Source organism: Typopeltis vanoorti, chromosome 22 (genome assembly GCF_054136105.1).
Source record: "Typopeltis vanoorti isolate ZY-2024b chromosome 22, IOZ_Tvanoo_1.0, whole genome shotgun sequence".
NCBI lineage: Eukaryota > Metazoa > Arthropoda > Arachnida > Uropygi > Thelyphonidae > Typopeltis > Typopeltis vanoorti.
Window position 1 is genome coordinate 16801659 of NC_143570.1, and position 19431 is coordinate 16821089.

The window sequence follows — 19431 nt, forward strand, 5'->3', positions numbered from 1 at the left end:
ACTCTTAATGCACTTCTTTCAGTAGCTGACTTGTCAATCCAACCTCTATCACTCAGTTGGGTACACATACCTTGTTGATCTAAACAAAGTCCAAGCCAGCATGTAGTACTTTTTTCCTTTCTATTCTCATATTTCATCAGATTTAACAACAAAACCAACTTCTGTATCTTCTTCAATTTTAACTGCTTGCTTACAACTCAAATACAGACTATGTATTACTCAATATGTTATTCCATTTACACCATGAAACTGTAGCATCTTAACCCCCCAACTGGCCACGATATCTATAGACACCCTGCTAAATCTGGATACGATTCTGTAACACCCATTGAATAACATGTGCAATTTGGTCTCACTATTTCATCCACATCGGCCAGTAGGAAGGTTAAACAGCTTTACTCTTGGTACTTTTGTCATGCAATTTCCCAGATCTATAAAACTGAAATACAGATCCCTGTCATATTCACATGATAAATCAACTATTTGTCTGAAAGTGAAAATCTGATCCTGACAATGTGTATTTGATCTGAACTCAGCTTGATTTTTATCCTCTTTCCATGCCACGATTTTTGTAGCCTCTTCTCATTTGCATTAAACTTACCCAAATACTTGAAAGAATTTCCTCTGCAATTCATTCCCGCATTCAGTTTTATTTCCCTTTTTTATGACTGAGAACTATGAGGGCTGTACTTCAATAAAGTGGAATCCCCCCCCCCCCAGAGCAATTAATAGTGTAGCCATTACAAAACTTACATATCCATACTTGAGCATTTCTGGTTGCATATCTGCTTATGCAGCCTTTCCACATTACAGTTTTTTTGTTTTTTACTATCTCTAATTGATACACAATCCTGACTGTATTCCTCTTGAATGTATTCTACCAGTGTTCTCTTCTCTCACTTCTTTCATTTAGCAATCTTTCCAAGTAATTACTCCAGAATTTTATAATTTGTCATTGCTAATTCCTTTTACAGTGCTGAAAGTTTATTTTTCACTTGGTTAGACTATAATAAATTTAGTTTAATCCTTTATCCAAGTGTGAGCAAACAAAGTTTGCGCCTGAAAGTATCTTCAGGACTGGGGTAAGGTGGTACAACACCGGGCAACTCGTTGCAAAGGTGGAGCAAGCTAACATCACTCCTATCTCAGTATCTCCCATAATGCAAAACACATCTCCTTGTGGATATGTATAATGTTATGCATTAAGGGAAGGGCCACTACCCAGACTAGTTTCGATCTTTATTGAGGTCTCTTCAGTGGGAGCCAGCCGGCTCCCACTGAAGAGACCTCAATAAAGATCGAAACTAGTCTGGGTAGTGGCCCTTCCCTTAATGTTAGCTTGCTCCACCTTTGCAACGAGTTGCCGGTGTTGTACCACCTTACCCCAGTCCTGAAGATACTTTCAGGCGCAAACTTTGTTTGCTCACACTTGCATAAAGGATTAAACTAAATTTATTATAAACTTTTACAGTGCTCTTTCCTCCATTTTAACCCTTTTCAATAGTCTTCAGAACATTCTGTCACCATCTTGATATTTATCATCTACATTCTTACCAAAGATTTCCCATGAATTTTGTTTAGCTGCTTTTAAACATTGCTTTGCTTTCTTACATTTTTCTCTGTATTCTCTTACAGAGCATGACGATTTACTTGCTAAGAACTTTTGTTTTGTTATGTTTTCTTCTTTTCCATGACTGAGCTTCAATTTCCTGAATCCACCATGGGGATATGATTTTACTATCCTTGCAGACAACTTCACCGAATGCTTCTCTGGCTGATTCGATCAATGTTTTCTTCAGAGTTTATACCAATGAGTCTCAAGGTTTGATTGTTGTTTCAAACGCTTTCATTTTCTCTTGAATAATATTTGTGTATTTGAGTCCAGGGCCTGTGCGAGAGTATTTGATGCCCCTAGGCAAAGAAAATTTAGGCACCCCTATACATTGTCTCTATGTAATAATTAGTGGGTCATTTTTTTCGATACCCAAATTCGATTAGTGCGCCTATATACATCTTAAAAATAAATATTACAGATTTTAAAAATTTTCTGTCTATACATTTTTATGGCTAACTATTTTAAAAAATCACTCACCAGAATGAAATAATTTAGTTACCGATTTAAAACATTTTACAAAGTTATTTTTAATGGCATACTACACTACTTCCATGTACACTATGTATACCAGGGTTTCCCAAACTGTGTTCCGCGAGAAGTTCCTGGAATTTGTCATTTTAGTTTTCTAAGCATTTTTTATGAATAAATATTTTATAGTGGAAATATTCGAGAATATGTTGAAAAACTCTGATAACATTTGTGTATCGTTAATTTTCACACATCAAAACTTTTCAACATTTGGGAAAGAGAATACCGCTGTTTATGATCAGTCATAAAAATTGCCTGCAAGCAGATTATAACAATCGACAGCGTCCTCTGTTCTCAAAACTGAAGGAAAAAATGACATCTGTGTAGCAAATGTCAGTGACCAAGTGGCATATTTTTAAACATGGAAATATTCATGAATTATTAATTTTCACGCATCGAAATCTTTCAACAATTGGGAATGAGAATACCGCTGTTTATGACCGATCATAAAAATTGCCTGCAAGCCAATTACAACAAATGGCGGTGTATAATATTTTTCATACAAGCGAAGTTTTTAAGCAGCAATGCAGAGGCTGACCCTCATGAAGAGAGAAGTAGTAAAATTTGCAGAAGAGTAGAAGAGGCAATAGGGCCATACCGTCGGTTGTATGAAAAAAAGAAACAAAATGCCTGCCAAACTACGTTAGCTCAATTCTTTGTTAAGAAGTAGAATAATAAAATTTGTATTCTAAATAATAAAATATGTTTTATTGTCTTTCAGTTTCATGATTTTACTTTAACTAGGCCTTGAGACATACCTTAATTCTTTTATAAAAAAATTAAGGTTCAAAAAAGAAATTTGAGGAATGAATTATACTTTTTCCCATAGGTTATTATATTCGATTAGTGCATTTTCGATTAATGTGGCTGTTTTAAAGAACGCATTAGGCACACTAATCGAGGGATTGCTGTATATATATTTTGTCATACTCACACAAGCACACGTACACCTGTGGATATTTATAAAAATAATATCATTATGAACATTTATATATAAAATTTATATATAAAATTTATTAATCAAAACCAATATATTTGTATACATATATGATTACTCCTAATATCTGTATAGCAAGAAAATTATTACATCTTAAATACAAAAATTATGAAAAATTAATCTTTTGGGCTTTTGCTTTGGCAAAGTTTTGAATTAATTCATCTATATTGATTGTAGATGCAATTTCATGCTCTATAGATTTTATTGCTAGACCAATGAGTCGTTCCTGAGCCATCGTAGAGCGAGTGTAAGTTTTAAGTTTGAGAAACTTCTTTCTGAACTTGCCACCGATACTGGCAATGTCGAAAAAATTCTCAGAGCAATAAACACATTTGGAACACTATTTTCGAAATTATTTTTGCATATGTATGACAGGACATCTAATGAGGAAGTATTTTCTGGAATTCGCCTTGCTATTATTTGTAATTCACTACATAAATCTGTTCCATCAATATCTCTAGAGTTATCATGTGTTAAATAATTTCCAATATCAAACATTTTTAAGCAGTTCTGCTGAAGTAATTTTTTGAAATTCATATATATTTAAAAGAAAACCAAGCTTTTCGTTAATTGTAGACATGTGCTTGAATATTTCATCAACAGATGCAATTGCGGTATCAATAATTGAAAAATAAAAATCTACCTTAAATTTTTGTTTAAAATCTGCTATGAATTCATCCTCTGCTTCATACACAAAGCGTTTCTTTTTTTTTTTCTAAGTCTGTTTCTTGTTCAAAATTAGGCATTACAACTAGGACCTCAGTGATTTTTTCCACATCTGTTAACATCTTTTCAAATTCATCCTCATTTTGGATTTTCATTAAGAAATTCTTTGTATCATTAATACAATTTATGGCACCATTTATAATAAGGCTTGTATTCTGAAGTTGTTTACTTGTAAAGTTTATTTCAAAAAGTATATTATACCACATTACTAAGGATGCAATAAATTTTAACTTCCTGAAAGTTTTAAGAAGACTACTTGCATCTAATTTCATGGTATTTCCACTTAATCCACATAAACTATCATCTTGAGATATTTCTTGCAGTGCTTCGCAAACATCGGACAAATTATATCTTGGGACTTTAATAAGTCAATTCGACTCTCCCATCGTGTATCACAGACTGGTTTGAGTATAAAATTACTTATGTGTCTTTGAGGTATTCCCATTGACGAGTCAAACCAGGAAAAAATACATATAGACAATGTACTGTGTCAAAAAATGTTGTGGCATCTAAAGTATTAGCAGTGCAATTCACTACTAAATTTAATGAATGTGAACTACAGGGTACATGCATTGCTCTCGGGTTAATATTTGAAATTCGTTGCTGCACACCTTTTACATCACCTTTCATATTACTGGCTTTATTGTATCCTTGACCTCGTAAATCTTGTATTGGTAATGAAAATTTGACTAGAGTTCCTAGTATTTCATTTGATAAAAATTCTCCAGCGGTATTTTTTATTTCTATAAATCCCAAAAAGTGTTCTTTTATAGAAACTGTACTATTACTAGTGTCTACGAATGAAGTACTATGCTCATTTGTTCCGTGTTACCAATGTCGGACGTACAGTCAATAATCATGGAAAAATATTTTGCGGCAACAACAGATTCTAAAATTTTCTTTTTTATCGCATTGGTGAAGATGTTTATTATTTCATTTTGAATATCTTTTCCAAGATAATGCACATATGCAACTTTATCTTTTATTCTTCAAAGATGTTCATTCATTATTGGATCAAACTTGGCTAGAAATTCGAACAATTTCAAAAAATTTCCATTTCCATGCGAAAACAATGTCTCATCTGTTCCTCGAAATGATAAATTTTGAATAGCTAACATCTGAACTAAAGCAAAGAGTCGGTCTAATACTTGCATCCAATGTTTCTCCTCTTTTCTAATAACTAGCAAGTTCTCTTCATCAATGGTTTTCTTTTCTTTTATTCGAATTTCTAATTCTTTCCACTTATGGTAATTTTCAATGTGTTTTTGACTTTTTTCATGCGCAGCTAAAATAGAAGAAGCATTTTTGCTGTCCCTCAATCCAGAATCAGCAAGGTTAATCCGCCATTGATCAAATAATAAACAGCAGAAGCAAAATGCAGAATCCGTGAATTTTGAATACAATAACCACACACACTGCATTGTATCGCCGTTAAATAGGCTTCGAGTATAATGAGTCATTGAAAATCTTCTATTATTGTTATCTTTCAAAAAATCAAAATTATGAATCTGTTCAGGTCCATGTTCAACTAATAGTTGACGTAATTGATTGATATTGGACAATTTCACAGGACACCAAGTTGCTGGATCATTATAATTTAAATTTGTAAAATCAAATCCTTTTATGATTGGATCTGTAGAACAACCAGCTTCAGAATCAACAATACTCATATGATCTGTAGATTTCTCCTTCAATGTTTTAATCCAATTTTTGGTATCTGTAGAATTCTCCTCCAATTCATTAATCGAAACTATAGACGAATTATCCAACGAATAATCTTGAAGAATTTCTTCCTGTATGCGATTACTATCTTCTCGGCAAAGATATTTTAAAAATGTACCTTCTTGTTTTTTCAATCTTTCTTCCTTTTCCGCTTTACGTTTGCGATATTGAAAACCCGATTTCTTTTAATCAATTTTCAAAATCCAGTAACTAAACTTAATTATAAAAAATATGGACTTTAAACTATTCAGTAATTCACAAATAAATTTTTATACATTTACTTAATGAAGTATTTATCAATTATATACGGGGGGGTTTCTCGACCTACGCCGTCCTCGACATGCGTCGTTTCGACTTTATGGCGGTAATCCCATAAATAATTTTAAATTTTAAATTTTTGAAAATTAAAATTTTTAAAAATTAAAAAGTTTGAATTTTACGTCAGTGCGACATAAAATTCAAACGTCGTGGGTGAACTTGTTTGTGAGCGCGGCGGAAGAATACGCCGTTACGCAGCGTTTGTTTGGGAGAGGTAGCGTCGCTTGGGTCCCAGCATACACTCTTTGGGTACCGTGTGCTTTGTTTACATCCACTCTCTCACTTTTGTGTTTGTGATTTTTTGTAACTTTTTACCCTTCAATATGGCTCCCAAACGTAAGGCAGACTCTTCTGATGGCAGTGTGTCAAAGAAAAGGAAAGCCATTACATTAGAAGTGAAATTAGACATTATTAAAAGGGCAAAAAAGGGAGAAGCGCCAACGAACATCGGCCGCGCATTGAACTTAAGTCGTACCACAGTCGGGACTATTATCAAGGATAAAGTTTGCATCCTTGAACATGTGAAAGGATTGGCGGATTGGAAAGGATTCTCATTTTTATGTTTGTTTTTTATTACAGTTTCATTTTTGTCATTTTTCTGTACTATACAGTAATTATGTTCTCCCTTTCATTTTCCTATGGCCTAATTCTGTTTTTTGATATATACGTATGACTTTAGGGTGTTTCAGGTTAGGTAAGTAATTTAGGCTATGGTAATTCTGACTTGCATCAAAAATTGCCTTACGTCAGTCCATAGGAACGGATCTCCGCTGTAACTCGAGGACCTCCTGTATACCTTATAAGTTATAACTATATAACTCATCTATCATACATTTATAATCTAATAATTCAACAATATCGTTTTCTATGAACATAATTGACAAATTTCTCAAATGCATCTGACTTAATGAATTGTGTAAATATTTTTAACGTGTTTAAGTACAGAAAAGGAGCGTTCACCGCTAGCATTACAAACAGGCAGAGTCCAGGGCCACATTTATACTTTTGGAGGTCCGAGGCGCAACATCATTATGAGGCCTCAAAAATAAGCACTGTTTTTAGTTTACTGAAAATAAAAGTCAACATTTCCGTAATAACTAATTTTCATAACACAATACAACATTGGTATACATATATTTGCATTTTAAGAAAAGTATAAAAATAAATCAGTTCAAATTTAAATTTAAAAAAATCAATGACTAAAAGTTTTTTTTTTCTGGCTTTGGTTTTAGCAAATATATCTATAATGTCATCATAATTAATCGAGTCCATTATATCTGATTCAATGCATAATAACGACAGGTCACTTGTTTTATTTTGATGCAAGTTGCCTCTTAAATAATTTTTTATTCGTTTCAACACTGAAAATGTTCATAGTTGCTGCAAAAATTCTGAATACCGAAAAAATATTAAAAGGTATGGTAATAATTTAGTATAAGGATAAGTTGTTTTTTTAAAAAAAAAAAAGAAAAGAATTTAAATGCAATCAAATTAAGCTTGCTAATCAAGGCAAAAATAGGAACTTCATCAACTGTAAAGTTCAGATATTATTATTATTATTACTCGTGACACCTCCAAGAAGTCTGAAGACTCATCGAGGGAGGACACCTTGTGTACAACTCTCCGTCTCCACCACTACCGAGCCTCCACTACCAATCAGCTACATCAGTGCCATCCACTGCCCACCACCACCAAAAGTATCTTTTGTCTGTAAACTGCGTGTTCTGAAGGGCCGCTTTTCTATATGCGGGATGAAAAACCCGAGTTTCCAGGAGAAAAAACCCTGCTACCTCAGTATGAGATCGGCTAACTCACCTTCAATTGAAAAAGTCCATATAAAGATTCCTCCTGTCACAACGGGAATCGAACTCAGGCCTTTTCCAATCAAAGGGCACAAAGTACCATCATTCTTCCAATTGCGCTATGGAGGCACTTAAGGAAAATCGTATTCAAAATGCCATTAAATATTCTCATTAAAAATAAAAATTTTGAATTTACAGTAATAAAAATTGTAGCAAAAATCATTATATTTATTGCAATTATTAAGATTTATTCAACTCCACATTTGATTTTTTTAAGTTGCAGTAATAAGCATAATAATTCCAGCTTTAGTTAAAACATAGAGGCAATCAATAGTAACGATAGCTTGCTATACTGCTAACATCCAGATTTTTATTCGACATTTTAACCTAAAATAACTAGAATCCTGATGCACAAAAAAATGAACTGAAAAATGAATTTAATTTATAAATAATAATAAACTTGAAAATCAAATGCTCTGTTTATGTGATATAGAAACTGCTCTTACCCACTAATTAATACAAATAGCAGCAGCACATAAAAAAAACCTCTGCTGTCTCAGAAACGTGTTTCAAAATGATAGCAAGTTCAATACTCAGTAATCTGTTCTTTCCTAACAGGATTCTGGGAAATCACAGGTCAAATATTCTTAAGAATGTTATGGATTAAACTGGCCATATATTTAATCTCTGGATTAAACTGCTAAGTCTGTGATTGGTCAACACAAGTCAAACATTTACTAAGAGAAAATTTCCAGAGAAGGAGATTGGAATTTAGTAATATTGATAAGAATAATAGTCCAGGTAGTTCAGAAGCGAAAACCAGCTGTGACAAAATGAAACTAATTTATTTAATTAAAAACACAAAAATACAACCGATTTATTAAATATATCTTTATAGAGTTCATAATTAAAAGGACTCTAATAATAATAATAATAATAGATTTCTACAAATGTGTCTCATCTTGTTTTGGTATTATCAAAATTATCAAGTTATTCTGAAGTATTATGAATTTTGCTATTTTATTATTATGCCGCTAATATTTCTTCAAATGCGGCACTTTTACAACAAAACTGGCTAAGTTATGTTGAATATATCTGTTTGCAAATATACTCAAAATCCCATTGACCTAATAAAAATGTAGAATGCTGATGAAACCTCATCAGCATTCTATCTGTTAAAATGCAATTACCCCCCCCCTGGGGGGGTAATTGCATTTTAACAAGAAAGAATAACAAATAACAGTGCACATAAAGAAAATAACGGATTATTTTCTTTATGTGCACTGTATTACTTGGAATTTCTTTACTGTCCTTGTTATTTGACCCTTTTTTTGCTGCTGCACAATTTATTTATTGTGTCTCTTCCCAAATAGAAACGAATTTTGCATGTGTGAAAATAAATAATCAAAACGTTTGTTTACATTGGAAATATTATGTCAAATATTTATATATTTTTAAATAACATTTATTGAAATAAATATGACATTTTGCTTTCTTTCTTTGCAAAATAAAATTATATGGGTCACACATTTCAATTTTAGGAACGATTTTTTTTTTTTATGAACAACAAATGATGTTAAACTGCATTACACTCAGGGCTTCCGATTGTGAGTCTTTTTAATATCGAAAATTTATATCCAATGATATTTTATCAGAGATTCTTCTCCTTTGTCTTTTGCTTAAAACTGCAACAGTACAATACTTTGGAAAAATAACGAATTCAAAGAAAAAGAAAGTGCACATATGTTATCTAGCAGTATTTTGTGTGTGTGTGTGTGTGTGTGTGTGTGTGTGTGTGTGTGTGTGTGTGTGTGTGTGTGTGTGTGTGTGTGTGTGTGTGTGGTGATAAATTGGGGGGGGGGGGGTGAGTTAGCCATTAAAGGCGAATTAATTCTGTTAGGAAAATATTGGAAATAAAATTTCATTTTGACACATGCAACTACACGTTTCGAAGGATAAAGTGTAGGGAAAATATCGCTACTTCAAAACTGCCGCATAATATCAAAATTAGCTGAAAATATGTACATAACAGTTGACTTCATAACTGCCGTTTATTTCGATTTGTAGGGAGTGATTGGGGGAAACCAAGAAAGTTGAAATGCAAAAACCTACAGATTACGTTTATAAAAATTATGCATTACATGATGTGATTCAAGATTTACATATGATTCTCTATAAAGCAAAATTTAAAAGTGCGAACATTCGTGCAATCTGTGAACTAACCTTCGAACTAAGATTATGAATAAAAAAGAAAACTTAATTTGGAACAGATGGAGGCTGTATTCATTTTTAGATTCAGATTTTCATGAATTTATAAAATAATTGTTTGACAAAAATAATTATCTTCAAAAGTTGCCAGAATTATTTTTATTATTATATGGGCAAAGACTCATCGTGGTAAATTCAATCTATCATACCTCTCCTTGAACCCATTAACAGACAAAGCACTCAAACTGACTCTGGCAATCCATTCCACTCATTCACAACTCTCCAAGCAAAAAATCTAGTCCTCACATCCTCTACTTAACCACACCTTTATTCAACTTCCAAGGATGATCCCTTGTTCTAGTCCCTCTAGCCAAGTGCTAAAACATTTCCCCTGCATCTATCCTAAAAATCCTTTAAGCAACTTAAGTGGTTCTATCATATCTCCTCTTTTTCTCCTATCAACCAACTTCTGCAATCCACACACCTTCAATCTATCCTCATAGAGAACATTCTACAGGCCACTCACAATCTTGGTCACTTGCCTCTGAATCCTCTCCACCATTTCCTCATCCCTCAGAAACCCAGGGGACCAGGGAATGCAAGAATTGAAAAGTGTTATTCGAAATGAAATAAAAAATATGCAGAGTGATATTAGCCGTTTAGTGAAAACAAATGAAAACCTTATGGAAAGAGTCCATAAGGTCTGCTATCCAAGAGGGAGAATGAACAAGATAATTAATGATTTGGATATGAAAAGGAAATGAACAAGAGAATTAATGGTGGTTGTAGGGAGAAATGATTTAAGAGAACATAGGAGAATATAAGGGTGGATATCCGAAGGTTGTTGAGGAGAGTCAAAGATAACAGTATAGTGGGAAAGATTGTCAGTGTATTGCTATGGTATGACAATGATGAGATGAGACAGAGAGCCAAATAATGAATGGCATGCTGGCAGAGCTGTGTGAAGAGAAAGGAGTGCAGTTTGTGCATGTGTGGTATTTGAGAGAAGCTAGATGGAACTGTGTTGTGTGATGAAAGCAAGAGATCTGTTCTCTTCAATACCACTCTCCTAATGTTCAATACCACTCTCCTAATCTTTCACTTCTCCTGTTTCCTGGCAACGGAAACAGTAAGTAGTGTAAGATAAAGAGAAAACACAAATGCAAGAAGAACAGGGGAAATGGGAAGGATGTAGATGGACAGGGAAACATGGCATAGGAAGAATGAATGAATGTTGATAGGTAGTGAATGTATGTATGGGGATGATCAGTATAGAAATGGAACAGATCAGTATACAAGTGGGATAGTTGAGACTGAGCAGATATACACTGCTTGGAAAGAAGTCAACGGACACCATACTGTGAGAAATAAACAGCCATGGCTCCTGCTTTAATAAGATGTAGGATCTCTTTTCACTGCAATGATACAGCAATCAATCCTATGGGGCATACTTTCCACAAGCCTTTCAATGGGAATTTTAGACCATTCTTTCTGTAGGCATGTAAAAAGGTCCTGAACTGTTGTGGGAAAGACGTCCATTGACCTAGCCTGACACTCCTGTTCATCCCACAGATGCTAATTAGGTTTTTAGATCAGAGCTATGTGGAGGCCAGTCAAGTGTGGGGACGTTCATGTTCACAAACCATACAGTTATAGTCGCAGCAGCCTTATGATGCAGCGCATTGTCTTGCTAAAAGAGACAATGGTCAGTTCCATAGAAATGCAGCAAAGTAGGAAGCACTGCATTGTCCAGAAGGTTCAGATGCTGCTTGGAGTTCACGACATAACAGAAGTCCGAGTCCAAACCAGGAAAAACAGAACCATATCACCACATTGCTACCTATGAATTTCATAGTTGGGGTTACACACTCTGGTAAGAGACGTTCACAAGGCATCTGCCACACCCCAGCTATTCATCTGCTCAGCAGAGTATGTAGAGTGATTTGTTGCTCCATAACACAGCTCTCCAAGTTTTCATTTTGTCCCACTGTACATGCTCTCTGCACTACTGAAGACAATGCTGCATGCTGGTTTAGGTAATGTGGGTGTTGCATATTGCAGTCCTACCATGGAATCTCATGTTGCAAGCTCAGTTCTGAATGATTTTGTGCAGATTTGTGCAAAGTGCCAGAACCTCCACATTCAACGTCGGCCGACAAATCATAGTGCCCCACAGTCATGTTCAATGAGTGGGGTGGGTTATCCACTGCTTGCAGTTGGGTAGGACTGGTTATAGACCTAAATGTGAACTGCTGTTTTTGTTTACAAATATCAGGATTATTAGAAACGAGGAAAATTAAATTGTTTCATTTAATCAGTTTGGAAGTTTTCCCCCACTTGGTTAGACTATAATAAATTTAGTTTAATTCTTTATCCAAGTGTAAGCAAACAAAGTTTACACCTGAAGTATCTTCAGGACTGAGGCAATTCATGGTAAAGGTGGACCAAGCTCTCATCACTGCTTGTCTTAGTATCTCCCATAATGCAAAGCACATCTCCCTGCAGATATGTATAATGCTATGCATTAAGGGAAGAGCCACTACCCAGACCAGATTCGACCTTTATTGAGGTCTCATCAGTGGGAGCCAGACCGAGAGGTGGTGATACTAAGGTGGAAGTAATGGAGAAGTCATATTTACCTATACGAGGTACCAAAAGGTAATAGTCTCACCTTATTATTAAATTACTCTGGATTTAGAGAAATATGTTGGAAGTTTTTTTCCACTTGGTTAGATTATAATAAATTTAGTTTAATCCTTCATCCAAGTGTAAGCAAGACTTGGATGAAGGATTAAACTAAATTTATTACAGTCTGATAATGGTAATTATCAGTTGCATGAAGGGTATAAAGAGTAGGCAAGGAGAATGACTCAGTTGGTAAGGACAGTAAAAGTCTACTTGTCAAGTTTTTTGGATATATGGCAAGTAGAAAGAAGAATGATTGCAGTAAGATGCTATTAATGGATGATAATGGGAGATTGGTGACTGCTGCAGAGAACACAGTCAAGGTGTTAAGTGAGCAGTTCATCAGGAGGTTTCATCCTCAGTGTGAAATTAGCTCAAGTGTAGAGAATGAAATGAGAAAAAACTTAATGGTGAGCAAGCAGATAGTATATGAGGAGTTAAGTAAGCTAGATGTCTTTAAGGTGATGACATACCACGTGTCTTAAGAGAATGTTCCAAGGAGTTAGCATCAGCTTTGGCTTACTTACCTGTTTAACAAGTCTTGCAACAGCACAAGTCCCAAAGGAGTGGAAGGAAGGCAAAACTGTTCCACTTCACAAGAGTGGTGATAAGGCTAAGGCAACAAATTATAAGCCGATCTGTATATCTGGAGTTGTGGTCAAGGTATTGGAGAGGTTGGTGAGATATAGGATACAAAAGTGGATTGATGACGGTGGTATTCTTTGTGACTGTCAACATGGATTTGTTAAAGGGAGATCATGTTTTACAAATTTGCCTATGTATTATAACAAGGTGAATAATGTTCACCTTGTTATAGGTGAACATGTATTGGACATGGGAGATAAGTGATAAGTGCATATACAGTGGTTAGATTTTGCAAGGGCTTTTGATAGATTGCCACACCATAAGTTAGTCACTAAACTGAAGCAGATGGGACTGAATGATAGACTGGTTAGTTGGATAAGTGAATGGCTATCAGATAGGTATCAGCAGGTTGTGTATGGGGGGGGGCAGTTTTGGGACCATTATTATTTAATTTGTATACTAAGGATAATGGGATAGGTTTGACTAGTAATATACAACTGTTTGCAGATGATGATGCAAAACTGGAGAGAGTGATGAGGAATCAAACAGATGTTGTGGCCTTAAAGGAGGACTTGAAAAGATTGTATGAGTGGGCAACAGTAAGGAACTGTCAATTCAGTGGTGCCAAGTTTACAGTTCTGAAATTTGGCAGGCAACAATGGAATGCAAAGTATACACTTGGCAGAGAAATTTTGGATAAAGTTGAGGAAATAAGAGACCTTGGAGTGGTGGACATGAACAAGAGGTCACATTGCAGAAGTTGTGAGGACATCACATATGTTTATGGCAATGATGCAGAGGACCTTGACTTATAGAAATAAGGAGGTTCTGGTTCCATCATATAAGGCATTGTATGGATTATTGTGCACAGATTTGGTCCTCTGGTTTTGGGGATGATGAGGATATGTTGAAAAGGGTCCAGAGAAGACTAACTGAGGTTGCAAAACTGGTCTTTGCAATGTGAGATATGAGAACAGATTGAGGGAATACAGTTTGCAAAACCTTTGAATAGGAGGAAGAGAGAGGATATGATTGAGACATTTAGGTTGGTAAAGGGTTGTTATCAGGTTAATGTGGACGAAATTTTTTATAAAATGGGGAGAAGGGGGGGGGGTAGAACAAGGGAACATACCTAGGAGTTCTATAAGTAGAACGTGAGCAGGGATATGAGGAGCATGGAGAGTAGTTGGTCAGTGAAATGTTAGCCTGATTGTGGTAATGCAGATACAATGAATGAGTTTAAATGTTGGGTGTGGCTGATAGGCAGTCTTATAAGAGTACTCTGGTCATTACTGTAGCTGCCTTATTTATTATAGGACATGTCATAAAAAGAATGGGAAGGGAGAGATACAAGTCATCATTATAAGTCAAGGATTATTTGTATTTGGCCATGAAATGAAAATTAATTCTGACCATAAAAAGAAAAAAAAAAAAATTTAGTGTGAACTAACATTTTTTCCACCCCATATTCAATTCATATGTGGAAAATCTGCTGGTAATATACAGCAATTTTTACCTAATTAGCACCAATAGCTGTCAAGTCTGATAAAATGTATGGCCTCATTTACAAATAAGTTCTCTATAAAAGTTTAATAACATTTTATTTAAATATTTCATGATTGTTAAAAGATCCAGTAAAGATCAAATTAATATAAATAAACTCCATATAATTTTGTTTCCATTTATTCCAAATAAACTCAAATTTATATGGAACAAATCATTACTTACCATTTGGTGATAATGTTACAGCTGGCAAGGAATGCATACTTGGATCAGCTATATATTTCATGTCCACAGGAATATCCCATTCCCATACCCTCATACTCTTATCATCAGATGTTGAAACAAACCTCCTGTTCTCATCAACAAATGTAATGGTGTTGACAGCTCCCAGGTGACGGTCATATTCCTGAACTATTTCACCTGATCTTATGTCCCACTATACAAATATCATAAAAATGATACTTCAATCACTGAATGAATGAATAAATACTGCGCAACCACAGATGCGAGACCCCTCGACACTTCTGCACATGGCAGAAGAAGGCAAATCCATTCCGATAATAGGGTAATCGATGAGTTTTGTGGGATGAGTGTTTATTATTATATTTCGGAAAATTAGCTTTTCATTTATGAAAATTCTAGTTTTTAAAGTGGTATTTTGCTTGTACAACTGTTGGAAAGTTTACATATAAAGCATGTGATTTTGTGTGTTGGTAACGAATTCATACATCGCCTTATTCTGTTCTTTCCTTCAACAGGACTATTCTTGGCACATTGCCAGCCGAGGGTCTCACATCTGTGGTCAGACAGTAAGTACATCTGATAAAACTATATGTGACAGTGCATAAAAATTTCATAAACTGATATATAAATGATAAACACTTAAGCACTATGCAGTTCTCATTTGAATATTTAGAAAAATGATTTTATTTTTATTCCACACAACATTGAATGAAAATAATGAGGAAAAGCAAGAATAAAAAAAAACATCATTTGTACATAATCCCAGTCTCATGATAGAATATCGGGATTTAAAAAAAAAAAAATTCTTAACCTACCTTGAATACCTTGTATGGTTTACACTATTACATATTATGCAAGGTTGACAATATGGGTGGAAATCACATTAAAAAACTATCCTTTCCAGCATTTTAATCTTCTAACTAATGGTTAGACGATTTTCTAACTTTGGTATTTGGCTTAATGCAGTAATTATGATTAATACTTGCATTAACAACATTGAATGAAAATAATGAGGAAAAGCAAGAATAAAAAAAAACATCATTTGTACATAATCCCAGTCTCATGATAGAATATCGGGATTTAAAAAAAAAAAAATTCTTAACCTACCTTGAATACCTTGTATGGTTTACACTATTACATATTATGCAAGGTTGACAATATGGGTGGAAATCACATTAAAAAACTATCCTTTCCAGCATTTTAATCTTCTAACTAATGGTTAGACGATTTTCTAACTTTGGTATTTGGCTTAATGCAGTAATTATGAAAACGTAAAACAGCAGAGACTCAGATAAACGAGGGGATGGAAGAAGATATCCCCAACACTGAACTCCCCACGCCCAACAACGAAAAAGTTCCCCCAATTGTTCTACGGGAAAAAGAACGTTGGACGGCCCTTAGGCCTATTATGCAAAACCACCAAATTGCCTATTCATGGGCAAAAAACGTAGACGACGGAGTTAAAATCCAGCCTACCACAGTAGGCGACTACAGCCTCCTCACAAAAACCATGGACGAGTCAAATATTAAATATCATACTTACTCACTGAAGTCGGAGAAAAACCTAAAAGTTGTACTCAGGGGAGTAACAGAAAATATCTGCACAGATGAAATTACTGAAGACCTCTGCCTCCACGATCTCCCACCTGTCAAAGTTAGCAGAATGCTAAAAATTGCAATAAAATATACACATAAACACACACTTTTTTTTATCATGATTCATTTTTATTTGTAATGATTTGTGTGAAACCATCCTTATATCCATATTTAATAAATAATCATAATCATCATCAAATTCCTGCCATGTACCCACAAGGGGGTGTACAGGATATGATAGTACTACATGAAAAAATTATATCATTACTAACTTCCTATCTACAATTTTCCTCCAAATCAGTCTGTTACTTGTCAAGACTCCAATATTATCAGATCTTATATTTCTATCATCTAAGGCACTTTGTACCGCATCAATCCACCTATATCTTGGTCTTCCTCTGGGTCGTTTTGCTGCCAACCTGGCAGAGAACACTTGTTTTGCTAATCTTTCCTCACCATTCTGTTTAGGTGAGCATACCACCTGAGATTAGCTCTGCTAACGCATTCCTGGATGCAGACAATGTCAAGTTCTTTCCTAATTTCCTAATGCAATCTGTTCACGCCTATAATCTTTCTCAGGACTCTCATATCTGCGGTCTCTAGTCTTTGGTCAAGTGTTTTACTTCTGACCCAGCTCTCAGATCCATAAGTTAAAACTGGTTTGAACACTGTCTTGTATACAGCTAATTTAGTGTTCCGACTAATTTCTCTCTTATTCCATATGAATTTATTCAATTGACTTCCTACCATACCAGCTTTGCTGATTCTGTTGTCTATTTCTATATTTAATTTGCCATCTTCAGTAAAAATAGTGCCTAAGTAGCTGAAATGTTTTACTTGTTCCACAGGTTCTCCGTTCACAACACAGTTGACATTTTCAATGATTCTGCCTATTTTCATTGTCTTTGTCTTTTTATTGCTGACCTTCATACCATATCTATTACAACAGCTATTCAATTTAGTCAGAGAATCTTGCAGACTTGTAGCAGATTTATTTAGAAGTATAACATCATCCGCATAAAGCAAACAGCTGACATTAACATCTCCAATTTTGATATCATGTTTAATACCACTTTCCTTCATAATGTGATCCATATAGATAATGAATAACAGAGGGGATAATCTACATCCTTGTCTCACACCAGATTTAACATTAAACCATCTTCCTGTACTTCCTTCAATTCTAACTGCTGACTTACAACTCAAATAAAGACTAAGTATTGCTTGATATAATGCCCCATTGACACCATATAACTGCAGTGTATTGAATAGCTTCTCTCTTGGCACCTTATCATATGCCTTCTCCAAATCAACAAAACTTAAATACAGATCTTTGTTATATTCCCATGCTTTCTCGACTATTTGTCGTAAAGTGAAGATCTGATCCTGATAGCCTCTGTTTGGCCTGAATCCAGCTTGTTCTTCACCCAGCTTTTCTTCCACAATTCTTCTCAACCGTTTCTCAAGTATACTTGCATAGATTTTGCCAGGAACACTCAATAGGGAAATACCTCTGTAATTCTCACATTCAGTTTTATTTCCCTTTTTATATATGGGTACTATGAGAGCTGAACTCCAATCATCGGGAATTCGTCCCTCTGTCCAGGCTTTCTGAACTATGCAGTGCAGCCTCTGTAAGACTCCTATACCACCATACTTCAGCATTTCTGGTCGAATATCATCTACTCCTGCTGCCTTTCCACATTTCAAGGCTTTGATGGCTTTTTCTACTTCAAGTATGGATATGTATTCCTGACTGCATGCCTGGTCAGTGTTTTTTACCACTGTGCTGTCATCACTGCTTGTTTCATTTAGCAGTTTTTCAAAGTAATTACTCCATACTTCAAGGATATCTTTTATTCCAGTTTTTATGTCACCTTTATCATCTCTAACTCCTTTTACAGCACTCTTTCCTCCATTCCTAAACTTCTTCAACAACCCAGAATATTTTGCCACTTTCTTGATATTTATTTTCTATATTCTTGCCAAAGTCCTCCCATGACTTTTGTTTAGCTAGTTTTACACAGTGTTTAGCATTCTTGCATTTGTCTCTATATTCTCTAAGAGCACAAGCTGACTTATTTGACAGGAACTTTTGATATGCTTTCTTCTTTTCCTTCACTGCCTCTTTAACTTCCTGTGTCCACCAGGGAGTTCTGGTTTTTCTATCCTTGCAGACAACCTCACTACATGCCTCTCTGGCTGAATCAATCAGTGTTTTCTTGAAGGCTTGCCACTGAATCTCCAAGGTTTGGTTCCTGTTCTCAAACACTTTATTTTTTCTTCAATAATCTTTGTGTATTTTAGTCTACAGTTCACATCTGAGAGCTGCTCAACTTTTATTCGCTTTAAAACTTTCTTACATGTTATTCTTTTCAATAAGAAATTCAATTTTATCCTGCTCAAGACTAAATAGTATTCACTTCCAATTTCAAAAATCCTCTGTACACTCTGGTGTCCTGCACCAGGGAGAAAGCATCACTATCAACAACAACATAGTCAATGAGACTTTTCTTGTTCTTAGCCTCTTCTCTCCATGTGAATTTGTGCACATTTTTATGTTGGAACATGGTGTTAGTAATAACCAGTCCATGTCCTGAGCAGAAATCCAACAGATATTTGCCATTATTATTAGCTTTGCTCTTTTCTCCAAATTTTCCCAAAATATTTTTGTATGTCTCACAATCATTTCCTACTCTGCTATTTAGATCCCCAACAAGGACCAACTTTTCATTTTTCATTGTGTCAGTTGCTTTTTCTAAAGCATCAAAAAATTCCTCCACTTCTACCTTAGTAGAACTTTCTGTGGGACCATAGGCACAAATAAGTCTCATTGTCCAGTTTCCCCATTCTCATATTTGCCCACATTACTCTAATTGAGACTGACTGCCATTCAAGAAGAT

General features: G+C 34.9%; 1 protein-coding gene across 1 annotated transcript in view; it reads right to left on the reverse strand.

Moving 5' to 3' along the window:
• The window catches only part of LOC150094187 (pre-mRNA-processing factor 17), a 181293-nt gene that overhangs the window by 20232 nt on the left and 141630 nt on the right, over positions 1–19431 (reverse strand). Inside the window, exon 10 of the mRNA XM_090412418.1 lies at positions 14911–15125. Within this exon, the coding sequence (XP_090268544.1) occupies positions 14911–15125 (215 nt within the window). The remainder of the gene's footprint in view (positions 1–14910; positions 15126–19431) is intronic.